The sequence below is a fragment of the Herpailurus yagouaroundi genome, unplaced genomic scaffold, assembly GCF_014898765.1.
Source record: "Herpailurus yagouaroundi ecotype Mexico unplaced genomic scaffold, PumYag 140, whole genome shotgun sequence".
Taxonomy (NCBI): domain Eukaryota; kingdom Metazoa; phylum Chordata; class Mammalia; order Carnivora; family Felidae; genus Herpailurus; species Herpailurus yagouaroundi.
Window position 1 is genome coordinate 58,712,335 of NW_024412395.1, and position 13,513 is coordinate 58,725,847.

General features: G+C 36.9%; 1 protein-coding gene across 10 annotated transcripts in view; it reads left to right on the plus strand.

The window, feature by feature from the left end:
• The first annotated feature begins 411 nt into the window (after nucleotides 1-411).
• RBM45 (RNA binding motif protein 45) overlaps nucleotides 412-13,513 on the plus strand; it is a 39,893-nt gene continuing 26,791 nt past the window's right edge. For 8 of the 10 annotated variants that reach the window (XR_005790397.1, XR_005790396.1, XR_005790398.1 and 5 more), the window contains exons 1-8: nucleotides 412-853; nucleotides 4,942-5,064; nucleotides 7,164-7,290; nucleotides 9,382-9,504; nucleotides 10,285-10,464; nucleotides 12,502-12,631; nucleotides 12,798-12,882; nucleotides 13,093-13,256. Coding sequence is in view for 7 of the 10 variants with exons in the window: in XM_040475489.1 (XP_040331423.1) it covers nucleotides 548-853; nucleotides 4,942-5,064; nucleotides 7,164-7,290; nucleotides 9,382-9,504; nucleotides 10,285-10,464; nucleotides 12,502-12,631; nucleotides 12,798-12,882; nucleotides 13,093-13,256 (1,238 nt within the window). In the remaining 3 variants the exon portion in view is untranslated. The remainder of the gene's footprint in view (nucleotides 854-4,941; nucleotides 5,065-7,163; nucleotides 7,291-9,381; nucleotides 9,505-10,284; nucleotides 10,465-12,501; nucleotides 12,632-12,797; nucleotides 12,883-13,092; nucleotides 13,257-13,513) is intronic. The other 2 variants (XM_040475483.1, XM_040475490.1) reach the window with 2 other exon arrangements.

Here is a 13,513-nt window from a genome sequence, read left to right on the forward strand (position 1 = left end):
TCTGGTTTGGGCTCTGTTATTTGTATCTCTATATAGTCTCTGGCATTCCAAGGGCCTCAATTTCCTCATCTCAATTTTCTCAACAAATGAGGCTGGAATTGGATGATCTCAAAGGTTCTTTTTAGCTCTGAGACTATATGGTTTTTAACTTTATCCTAGAGTGGTCCTCTATTGAGTTTATGACTAAGATGGCAAGTTTTAGAGGAAGAATGCTTGGGCTCTAGGGTTGGGAAGGCTGTGCGCCAGACGGGCCTGTTCTGGCCACAGAGAATGAGGATTGCACACCCGGCGTTTGTTTCAGCGGACTGCTAGACTGACTGGGTCGGCCTACCCCACCCCGAGCCGCTAGGGGGCGCTGGAGGCCGTTCCCCGGAAGCTGGCACTCTGCGCAGCCGCACAGCGCCCGGCGCGAGACCCTTGCGTCTTCCGGAAGCGGAGCCCTGGACGCGCAACGGCTGGGTGTGCGACCACGGTGGTGGCTAGCGCGCCTGAGAAGACAAGAACTGAAGGGGACCTGGGCCTGCCTCCCGCGCCGGGCTGGAACACCATGGACGAAGCAGGCAGCTGTGCGAGCGGCGGAGGGTTCCGCCCGGGCGTGGATAGCCTGGACGAGCCCCCCAACAGCCGCATCTTCCTGGTGATCAGCAAGTACACGCCCGAGTCGGTGCTGAGGGAGCGCTTCTCGCCCTTCGGCGAGATCCAGGACATCTGGGTGGTGCGGGACAAGCACACCAAGGAGTCCAAGGGCATCGCCTTCGTCAAGTTTGCCCGTAGCTCGCAGGCCTGCAGGGCCATGGAGGAGATGCACGGCCAGTGCCTCAGCCCCAACGACACCAAGCCCATCAAGGTGCAGGTGCCCGGGTTGGGATGCCCGCGGGAGCGGGAGGGGATGGGCCTTCCTGCACCCGAAGCTGTGTCAGGTGGGGTCGAGGTAGTACATCCGCTCCCTGGAGCGGAGTGGGCGGCGCCTGGCATTCCGGGGGCGGGAGGAGGGGCGGGAGGAGGGGCGGATGGTGTTCCGCGCAGGGTTTCTCGGGCCGCCCGGCCCGCGAGGCAGCCCCGAGGTGCGGCAAGAATATCGGCCCCAACTTGGGCCGCGGAGCTATAGTGACTGAGCCTCTCCCCTACTCCCGCCATGTCTAGTCCAGAGCTCTGGCTTCCACGACCCACCTCTGGCCCTCCTCTCTCATAACCCCGTTTACCATGTATGAAAATAGATTAGTTTGCTTTTCCTCAGGGTGGTACGGAGCTTAGCAACTTGATAAACATACGTTAAGTGTGGCCTCTCTGGTGTTGGGCGCTTTCCCAGTGCCACACGAAAGTATGCATGTATATAATATTTGAGTGGAGGTGACTCAGACTGCTGCTGTTGTAGATTTGTCACACCGTTGTGATTTTTAAAATCATTTTAATTAAGCCCTCTTTGCGAAACTATAATTGGCAAACGTTTTGTTACTGCCACTTTTCTTTGAAAGCAACCCAAAATAAACTGCCTTAAGAAGAGCCAAATCATTGTGATGGTAGTGTAGTTGTGCTATTATTGTTTCTTTGCGTACTCATAGTTCACCCTGGAGGTCTTTATATTGAGTTTCCAGACTTGTGTAAAAGTAACAAAACTGACACGTGGCAGGAAGGGTGATTTTGACGGTTATTCGTTTTAACCTATGCTTTTAGCACAGTGCTCGTCACATGGTAGACCCCGCGCATAGATCTTGGTGGTCATTAGTAGCCAAAATGTCCTTCCTTACTGGCTGTGGACTGTGTTCAGGACCCAGTCCTGAGGACCTGACAGTTGCTTAAACTGTACCCCCGCCCGTCGTGTAGAAATAGTTGCTGTATATGTAACTCTGTTGGAGCCTTCCACAAAATTCTTTTCCCTCAACTTTTTCCTTCTTGTTTTTTCCACTTACAACAGAGAACTGATAAGAATACTACTAATACTGACTTTTATAAATGAAAGACGGAGAGAGAGTTCAGTCTCTGGAGGTCTTCCCTATGCCTCCATCCACAAAAGAGAAGGAACATAGGAATATACCAACAACACAGTAGACCATAGACATGCCCTTTACTTCCATCCCCAACCTTCTGAAATGGAGCAGAACAGATCATCAATAAGATGAATTGTAAGGCCACGGCATATACAGAAAAAGAAAACTTTTTCTGTAAAAGGACAAATAGTAAATATTTTAGGGTTTGTGAACCACATACTGTCTCTGTCACATATTTTCTTTCTTTTTAACAGCCCTTTAAAAATGTAAAAACAATTCCTAGATCATGGGCTATTGAAAAAGAGTAAGCTGTGGTTTGTTGATTCCCTAGATTGATTTAATTTTTATCTCCTTCCAATTAAATTAACAGAGAAGGTTTTTATACTTTCTGAATATAACCACAGAGATCTGTTGGTAACCCAAAAAAATACTCCAGATCTGAAACCTATAGAATCCCCTTTCCTTGATTAAATTCCTACAAGAGAAGTAAAAGCCCCAATACTGGGACCCTCCTTTTTAATCACAGAAAAGTTATTCCCCAAAATAAAGTTGAAGTTCTGTTTTTCACATTTTGGTCCACTCAGTTTCAGACAGAGGATTGTTAGACTACAGGGCCTAGCTAGACCAAGTTCATTCTTCAGCAGGTTCAGCTCTGTCTGTCTTCCACTAGAATGTAGTTTTTTGTTTGTTTGTTGTTACTGTGGTTATTGTTTTTAGTATTTCCAGTTAAATTAACACAGCTTCAACTTTTCTCATGTAGTTTGCTTTCGCAAAGTTCCGTAGTATCTATGAGACAAATAAGAAAATTATAGGCCTAGAGCCAGAAAAGATTGACTAGGTAAGAATTATTTTGTGACCAGCTACATTACCTGGAGGAAAGGGGTAAACCTAAAATGTAGAAAAGTCTTGTTTTCTAGCTTTTCAAGAATGCCTCTTTAGAGCCTGTAGTCTGAACATAAATCTCAGGAGAAATCATCCATTAGGTGGCTAATTATTATACATGTGTTCTGCTCAGACACTGCTTGCCTTATTGGAAATTTGAAACACTCCGGTCTTCTAAAATTTAGAAATTTGTGATTTGATGACACCTACAACCTCAAATCTTACTTGAGATTCTTTTTGCCCCCCAGTGTCTTCCCATATTCTTAAATGTTTCCTATTTTACTTTTCTATTGATCATCCATTACCGATACATAGACTTTCTAGTGGGTCATTTCTGTATTACTCAATATTCTATTACTAATACCTCATACACTGTTTGGCAGGTAGTGTAAGTTTATTGAAGGAGTAACAGTGGACTCTGTTAGGAGACATAGGAATATGTCTCCAGCTATATCTTGTAAACAAGGCCCTACACCTCTATGACAGCTGTTTTCCAAGCGAACATAATGACTTTATGTTTTAGTACTTCTAAAATCCCCTGGCTTTATAGGTTTTCTATCCTTTTGGTTGCTGCCTCCTACTCTAGAAATCCATAAGTTCAGGTTTTCTCATACTCAAATGGTATACAACTCCCCCTTTAAAGTAGAAGAAAAAAGAAGCCTTAAGGGCTTGTGGTGATTTATATTAATTTTATTACATGTCTTCAAATTATAAAAAACAAACCTAGCCATTAAAGTTCTTATCCTTCTGGCTCTATAAAAAAATCTACAATCCTAGTTAGAGATTTTAAGATTCCTCTAGAACAATATAAAACCAAAACAATTTATATTATAAAGTAATAATCTAATGTCATAATCCAAGTAATGATAATCTAAGTAGTCCAATGTCACAGATGATGTTTTCAGTAAAACTAAATAGTAGAAAATGCTAACAGTAGAAAATGGAGCCTCAGGTAGTGCTATGCATTTTCTTACATAAATCATTTGGGTGGTCACTGAGACAATCCAGTAATTATGGTTGTGTTACCTTTTCTTAAAGGTACATATTAGAAAGAAAACAATTAAAAATATGACATCCTAGACTTAAACCCAACTGTGTCAGTATTACATTAAATATTAGTAGACTAGACATGCCAATTAAAAGGCAGAGATTATCAGGATTTGTAAAAAAAAAAAACTAAATACTATGTACAAGGGATACAAAGCAGTTGAAAGTAAAAGGATAAGAAAAGCTGGTGTGATGTTGTACAAAATGGTCATCAACACAAGGAGTATTAACAGATAGGGTAATTTCATAGGAATAAAAATATCAATCAAAAAGTACATAACAATCCCAAATGTTTATGCAGCCAATAATACAGCTTCAAAATACATGAAGCATGATTGGTAGAACCTGAAGGAGAAAGATAAATTCACAATCAGGTATTTAAACTCCTTTCTTAGTATCTGATAGAACGACTAGCAAAATTTGCAAAGTTAAGGAATATTTTAATAACACCGTTAATCAGCCATGAAACTGACATCTATTGAACGCTGTACCCAGCAGCTGCAGAGTACTTATTCTTTTTCAGTGCACTGGCTTGCCCTTGGTAAACAAAAATGCAAAAGTAAAAATGTATTTGGGGGGGGCGCCTGGGTGGCCCAGTGGTTAAGCGTCTGACTTCGGCTCAGGTCATGATCTCGCGGTTTGTGGGTTCAAGCCCTGCATCAGGCTCTGTGCTGACAGCTCAGAGCCTGGAGCCTGCTTTGGATTCTGTGTCTCCCTCTCTCTCTGCCCCTCCCCTGCTCACACTCTGTCTCTGTCTCTCTCAAAAATAAACATTAAAAAAAATATCTATATATCTATATAGATATAGATATAGATTTGGAAAAACAGTGCAGAGATTGTTATTATCTCATATAAAAAGTCATTGTAGTAAAAATTGCTTTAAAAAAACTTTTTGATAAGACCCTATTACATTGTGTTTAACCTAACATGCATCTCATACTAATAATGAAGTAAATGTACTTAAGGAATAGGAAAACAGTTAACTGATTTTTCACATTATTTTTGGATTATATTTGTTGCTTAGGTTTTCATTGCTCAGTCCAGATCATCTGGAAGTCACCGAGATGTTGAAGATGAAGAACTTACAAGAATATTTGTCATGATACCAAAGTCCTACACAGAAGAAGATTTGCGGGAAAAATTTAAGGTACTTATGTTTTTTAATCAGCTAGCATCTATGATAATTTACAATCCTAAATCGGTTGTATGGTTACTAAATCTTAAGTGTTGTTCGAGTTAGATCATTAGGTTGGTGGTGGTGGTGAATTAAATAATTGTTTCTAAGTCATCTATTTCAATCTAGTTTTAAAATAGTAAACCTAGAATAAACTAACTTTTTAAAAAACATGAAAATGATGAAAAACATATTAATGATGATGTTTTCTGCCATATAAGAAACATAATGATGATATTTTCTGCCAGATTCAGGAAAATGAAGTCTAAAGCCCAGAATTTTAAATTAGGTCACATACATAGTAGGTGGTGGACCAAGATTTAAACCCAGGCTGTCTGAATCCAGAACCTGCTCTTGGTCTTTACAATTTCAAAGCACCCTCTCACCACTCTGTTGCTTTCATGTAGAGGTAAATGAAGCAAGCCTAAGTGTGTGAACTATATTATCTATTTATAAACAAAGCCTATGGCATGTTGATCTTGTACTTATTCACAGAAAGGCTCATCCTTTACAGAATTTTTGTTCTAAAGTTAAGGACTTATATTTAAAGAAAAAATCTACAGCTCTGAACTATATATATAGCGAGAGCTATGGTAATGACTGATAGTGAAATTTGAAGATCATTTTAAATCTCTTTATAGCCAATGACTTTTATATGCAATGATATACTTTCACTAAAAATTACTAAAAAGCAATTCTCAAATTGTTATGAGTTGTAACTTTTTATCCATTATCTACTAATTTTCCCAATACTATGAATTAGGTGGGCAACAAATAATAAAGAAAATAGTCAAAAGTAATTTTCAGACTTTCTCTCTCTGAAAATTCAATTGAGAATTGAATAAAATACCTCAAAAATAACAAATACCAAAAATACATAGTCCATACTTCCTCCAAAAGTAAGAAAAAAGTTGTTACCTTATATATTTATAAATTCTTATCTTTTTCTGAGCAAACAAATATGCCATTTTTATCCAAATGTACAATAATTAAGTTGCTAATTGGGTGCATGAGAATTTTATGAAATAAATAATAAACACTAACGGGGCAACTGAGTGGCTCAGTTGCTTAAGCATCCTGCTCTTGATTTAGCCTCAGGTCATGATCTCATGGTTGGTGGTATTCAAACCCTGCCTGGGGCTCTCTGCTGACAGTGCAGAGCCTGTTTAGGATTGAAATTGTCTCTGCCCCTCCCCTGCTCATGTACTTTCTTTCTCTCTCAATAACTATTAAAACAAAATAAGCCCTAAGAATTTATATCCCATATTTCTCCCAACATTAAAAATAAACTTTTACCCATATTTTTCATGTGGAGAATTGACTGAGTAAACCTGTGTGTTTTAGTTATATATTTTGTGAGGCTTCTCTTCAAAAGAATACACAGTTATGTTCTGTTAGAAGGCAGACGACTATAACTATAACTAATGTTTAGTGTGTCCCAAACTCTATATAAGCACTTTAGGTGTATTAGTTCATTTAACTCTTAAAATAACCCTATGAAGTAGGTATAGCTATTAGCCCCATTTAACAGATAAGGAGACAGGCTCAGAGAGGATAAATAAACTGCCCAGTTAATAAGGGACTGAGCCAGGTTCGAATATGGAAGGTTCGATTCCAGCTTGTAATCACCACTAAGACTTTGGAGCTTTCCAAACCATGTACACATTCTTACTCTCCCTCCATGACTTAGACAAGTTATTTGATTTCCTCTCTAAGACCCAGTTTCCTTGTCTGTGAAATAACTTATATTTTATACACACACACACACACACACACACCCCTTGAAGGATTGTTTTAACAGTAAGGAAATATATGTAAAGCAAATGCTCAGAAAATGAAAATCATCATGATTTTGATTATGTTATTTGCTTATATCATTATTATGGTTTTTTTCTAGTGCCTCATTAGTTTGTGACATTTTGATTCGATTATTAAAAATGGCTATATATTCTAATTCTTATTTCTAGTTTTGCAAATAAAGGGTGAAAATAAACAAATTTTAAGTTGTGAAATAATCTGTTCACAGTTACTGATTTTGACTCCTCTAAGATCGTTTCTTTTAACTCTCATAGGTGTATGGAGATATTGAATACTGCAGCATTATTAAGAATAAAGTAACTGGAGAAAGTAAAGGTTTGGGCTATGTTCGATACTTAAAACCATCACAAGCTGCCCAAGCAATAGAAAACTGTGATCGAAGTAAGGATGTGTTCATTTAACATGTTGAAGACTTTCTTAAAACTTTTAATTATTCTAAATAATGGAATCTAATACTGGTTTTTGCTAATAACCATACCTGCTAATTTAATCTTAGCAATGGGAGTTTAAATATATATATACCTGGGATGAAAAGTATTTGAGGGCTGTGATTAAGCTTTTGTTGAGGCGCCATCTTGAAGAAAAATATGGGCAACTACATTAACTTAATAAGTGAAAATAGTGTTACCATATTTTGGTTATTACTTCTAAGGTTTGGGGGTTTATTTTAATATTAAAAATTTTTAAGTATTAAATTGACTTACCCTTTCAGGCTCAAAAAAATTTTTTTTCTTTATATTGAAAAAACTCAAGTTTTCTGTAAAATTTGTTCATATTTAACCTAAACCCTAAATAGAATTAAATTTACCAATAAACATACAGGTTAAGGATGGGGTTTAGTGTTATATATGCTCATATAGGTAAATAAATGTACATTAGGTTAATTTCAAGCTAGAGTGACATTAATTGGATCTTTTGCTGTTGGTGTACATAATGAAGAATAAGAATTTTAAAGAAGCCAAGGAAGATATTCTTTGTTGTCATACTTCTAGTTATATTGACCTTTAGAAATGATGAATACTCTAGGTTTTAGGATATTATGAAGATCTATATGTACTGAAGAATTATTGCTAATCACTAGAATTCTTAGGTAAGCCTAAGATATATACCAAAATTTTCTCTCAGATCCTTCTAAATTTCTCAATCAGCCAGCACTAATTGAGTACCTATGGTATACTTGGCAATATGTTAAGTAAAGAGGTACAGAGGGAATATATAGCTTTTAAGGAGTTTAACTATATTGGGTAGCCAAGATCTACTAGTAAAAAATTGTTAAAGAATATTAGAATTTTTTAAAAGGCTCTTTGAAAGTAGGGAGTATGTTTTATGTTTCTGTCTCTGTTACTCCTTCTACCTAGTACAGTTATAGGCCCTCAGTAAAGATTTATTGAGATTTCTATCAAAGATACTGCTATTTATAATAGACTCAGTAAAAATTTGCCAGATGAGGAAATGTTCAAAAATGTGTGCTATGGTCCATCAGTGGTGAAAAACAAGTGCACTGAGAGCACAAGAACACATCTAGAGGTGAGATTTACATTTGGTATAAATTAGGACAGAAGGTGAGATCAGTGTTTGCAGAGGCCCAGAGATAGAAATAAACATGTCTTTGCTTAATGCTGTGAAGGCAGCAATCTGAATAAAACATAATATTGTTGAGAAATTAGGAGACAATGTTAAGTACATTGGCACCAAACATGGGAGATCACGAAGAGTTCAAGCTTAGTCCATGTTAGGATTCCGTTGTAGATTGTTTTAAAAGGAGAAAAATAACTGTTTCTGGACAGTTGATCTAAGTACAGTATCAAGGATGGATTTCCAGAGAAAGAATTCAAAGTGGCTGGTTTTATCCTTTTTAGAGCCACTGAATAATATGGTTGAAGCTACAAACCTTCTCCTTTGAAATATGCCCATGTGCACATATATAAGCATTTTGTTTAAAGTTTCAGAGGGCTCATGGAACCTTCCCACCTTTTGAAGCTCATCCTTGAACCCATACTTAAAACCTTTGCTCCATAGGCAGACCAGTTAAAGAGTTGTTGTAATTAATTGAAGGGAATCTAACTTAGAAACAAAGTCAGGGAAATTAGAATAAAAGATAACATTTCCTAAATACATTTTAAAGGAAGAATCTTGCTGACATGTTGAATGTGAAAAGCCCTCTAGGATTTTAATGTTGACCCAGGGAGAATGAATGATGATTTTACTTGGTAGTAGGGGGAGATTGGAAAGGATGAAAAAGAATTGCTGATTTTGCATGTCTACATTGACCCATAATTTGGGGTTCTCGCTCTATTTATTTTTTGCCATCTTCCAAAAAGCAAAGAAGTAGGTCTGGTGCAGGTGGCCTTTGTATAGATTTTGTTTTATGAAATTATAGTTATAAAGCTAAGTCAAGCACTGGCAATAATGTATCTTTGCAGGTATGTTAAATTTGCTGTGAAGTTTGAAAATCATAGATTCTTTTTTCAGGTTTTAGGGCAATCTTGGCTGAACCTAAAAATAAAGCATCTGAATCCTCAGAACAAGACTATTATAATAACATGAGGCAGGAGACATTGGGACATGAACCTAGAGTAAATATGTTTCCATTCGGTGAGTAAGCTATTGTTTATTTTAATAGTATAAGCAGTATATGCAATCTGATTTGGATTTTATAAAATATTCTTTTATCACTAGTCTGTAAATCTGACTTAGTGAATAAAAATTAATGTAGTAGGGTTTTTTTGAGAAGTTTGTCATGACTTCTCATGTCCTTAATATGTAACACTCATTTAACATATTTCCAATTGTAGTTTTCTGTGGTTAGTTATGTATCTAGATATTAAACTATGTCACGCCACTTTTTTGAGTGAGCTTCTGCCTCTGTGTAGCCAACCAGAAAGTATAAAAGACATCTACTTCTGTCCCCTCAGTATGAGTCCTAAGATTTTTATCCCTAAGATACTGCTGCTTTCAAACTAGGGCTAGAGAAAGGAGAGGAATGACAAAAGTAGAAGCCAGATGAAGGGGGAAATAATTGATGAAAGTAAGACCTGTAAATGTTATTTGGCATAACTTTCTTTTAGATGAAACACTTGCCATATTTTGTAGTTTTGCATACTAAACCTATTCCTGTGAAGTTAGACTACACATTTCTACTTAACTTTCTGTGTTGAAGGCAGGGGAGTGGGAAGAATTCTCTGTTTCCTCACCATTGGTCCCTTCTGATAGTGCTAATGACCAGGAGCATATGACAAAACACGGTTCCTTGTCCAATGCAATGGACAAGTTCTAATGCAATGACAGTGCATCTTACTTTCTAGTACATAAATGTTAAGTGAATTCTCAACCGTATAGAAATTTAAAGATATACTTTTTTTTATGTTGTTGGAGAACAACAATCTGAATTTTCAAGTTTTGACAAGAATGACAACAGAGGCCAAGAAGCTATCTCCAAACGCCTGTCAGTTGTATCAAGAGTTCCTTTCACTGAAGAGCAGCTTTTCAGTATTTTTGATATAGTACCAGGATTGGAATACTGTGAAGTTCAACGAGATCCTTATTCTAATTATGGTAAAATAATGACTATTATTTTTAAATATACTGTGTTTTGATAAAATGTCTTTTCTCCAGTGGCACTTTTGATGTCAGTTACTCTGTGTGTGGCAATTTTGTTTTCTTTTTTCCACTTTAAATTTTCAAATACAGCGATACCTTAATAAATAACCCCCTGGGATTATAGCTCCTTTAAACAAAGTCATTTATTTTTAAAAAATATTTTAGGGGCGCCTGGGTGGCTCAGTCAGTTAAGCAGCCGACTTCGGCTCAGGTCATGATCTCGCGGTCCGTGAGTTTGAACCCCGCGTCGGGCCCTGTGCTGACAGTTCAGAGCCTGGAGCCTGTTTCAGATTCTGTGTCTCCCTCTCTCTGATCCTCCCCTGTTCATGCTCTGTCTCTCTCTGTCTCAAAAATAAATAAACATTAAAAAAATTAAAAAATATATATATTTTAACGCTCATAAAATAGAGCATTCTCTGTTTCCATTTGTGCAGCCAAAATGGAGTCTCTGTACTGCTGATTAATGCTAGACAAAGTTATAAAACCCTTAAAGTTTCCTTCTCATCCCTAAATCTTTTTCTTAAGCTTATACCTCAAAAAAACTCCTTCCCTTCATTTCAAGTATCTAATTGCTCTCTTTCTGTCTCTACATCTTCCCAGTCTTAATTGAAGCAAGGCTCTACTATCAGGCATTTGAACTTGTTACTTAATCGGTTAAACCTAATATCTCATGTTAACCATCTTTGTAATTTTTTAAGTTTTTTTTGTTTTGTTTTTTTTGTTTTTTGTTTTTTAAGGCTTTTAAGAAATGGAGTCATTGTGGCACAATGGAAAATGGTTGGCATTCCATTTCGCATCTGACTCAGGTGCAAATGAAATCCCAGTGCTGGCACGTAGCTCTGAGACCTTGGCAAATTGCTTATCCTGTCTGGGCCTTTCTTTCTTTATATGTAAAAGGGGATTATTAATACTATCAGTACCAGGGTTAGATAAGAATTAGAAATACTATATGTAAAATACCTAATGCAAGTCCTGGCACATAATAGGCACTCAGTAAGTCTAAGGGGCTTGTCAGTTTCTTTTAAAGAATTTGAGGTAAGGGGAGTATAGAGAAGTCATACTTGGCATCTGTTCCTTGCGTATAGATACACTTGATGTAGTGCTTTTAGGGTGCCATGGGTGTGAGCATAAGTGGGAAGGTGTTAGGTCATATAGGCTAACGGGCCTGGAGCAGAGTAGTGCCACTCTTCACACATGCTCACTATTACTCTTCCCAGCCCTGGTCTGTTAGCAGGACTGCATCTGAACCTACTTCGGACCATCTTCAACCTCTTCTTTATTCTATTTTGTGTGCACACATTTTGTGTTTTCTGGCACATTTGTTGTTATATGTAATTTTGTTTGTTCTGTATTTCTTTCCCTTTTATCTGTTATGTTGAAATGTATTTGTTCCTTCACCTTCTATATTGTTTCTCTGGTTGAATGTGTCTGGTAAATAAATACATGTGTCATTGGAACACTTTTTTATTGATAGAGGAATCATCATATAAAGTTCTATCTGAATTGGTTTTATATATTCATTTGCTTTCTGAGTTTTAATTTCATTAAAATGTTGGGATGCTTGGGTTTAGACAGGACCCTTAAATTATAGCAGTGTTTCCCCCTAAGTGGGTTGTATTGTAAATATATTATGGAAACTTTTTTGGTTGTGTTATAAGCTCCTGGGCTCTCCATGTAAGGACTCCAGTATAAAATTATCCACCCCCACCCCTTAAAATATCATGTTTATATTGTTAACAAAATCTGGTTTAGACTTTGTAGGAACACAGCTGTTGCATATATATATGTGTATATATATGTGTGTGTGTGTGTGTGTGTGTGTATATATATATATATATATATATATATGAACGTTTTCTGACCCATTTGATTCTGTATTCACTGGTTGTGTGATACTAGGGTATTTCTCTATTGTTTCATTTTTATGGCAACACAGGCTTTAGGTATTCTCTTTGTTTTTATTTTTAATTCCTGTTCTCTACTTTGTTTTAGGTCATGGAGTGGTTCAGTATTTTAATGTAGCATCAGCTATTTATGCAAAATACAAGTTACATGGATTTCAGTACCCTCCTGGGAACCGGATAGGTGTTTCCTTCATTGATGATGGGAGTAATGCAACAGAGTAAGTACCATCTCAGGAGAGTCTAAAGCAGGGCGTACATAATATGACTTGAAGAATAAAAATAGAAAGCAGTTGACCTCTTGGGTGAGGAAGTCACACAAAACAAGTTACGGGTAAGAGACTAAATATCTCTAGTTTTCTGTAAATTATCAGTTCTTATCTTTAGTCTCCTTAGAAAAATGGCAACGCAGATGGTAGCAGCACAGCTTGCATCAATGGTGTGGAATAACCCAAATCAGCAGCAATTTCTGGTAAGTAGGTAAAAATTTAACCTCTGTAGTACATCAATAGGGTATGTAATAAATGTGGCCTCTGTTTGTTACCTAGGAAAGAAAATTTTCAGAGCTGTAGTAAAAGATCACATAGGAGCTGGGATATATATATCTTTTTAGCTCTTGGCTTTAAAATCCTTAAAGTGCAGTTTTTCTTTTTTCTTGTTTTTGTACCTAACTCTTCAACAGCAATTTGGAGGAAATTCTGGATCACAGTTGCCTCAAATCCAGACAGATGTTGTACTTCCATCATGCAAAAAAAAAGCCCCTCCTGAAACTCCTGTGAAAGAAAGACTTTTTATCGTGTTTAATCCTCATCCTTTACCTTTAGATGTATTAGAGGATATTTTCTGGTAAGATTTCAATTCCACAAAGTTACGTTTTATAATATAATTTATTTAAACTAGTAATTTAAGTCCTCTCACAATCTTGAAACTTCTATATCCAATACTTAATCAGGTATAAATGATTTGTTTTGCAGTTTAGAAAAATTCCTTATTTATATGACCTTTTAAAATATATGATGATTTCCTTCTCTACTGTTTACATATCCTAAGTCTCCACACAGAATTTCCGATTTTCTTTTAAAGACATAAAACATACAGTATTG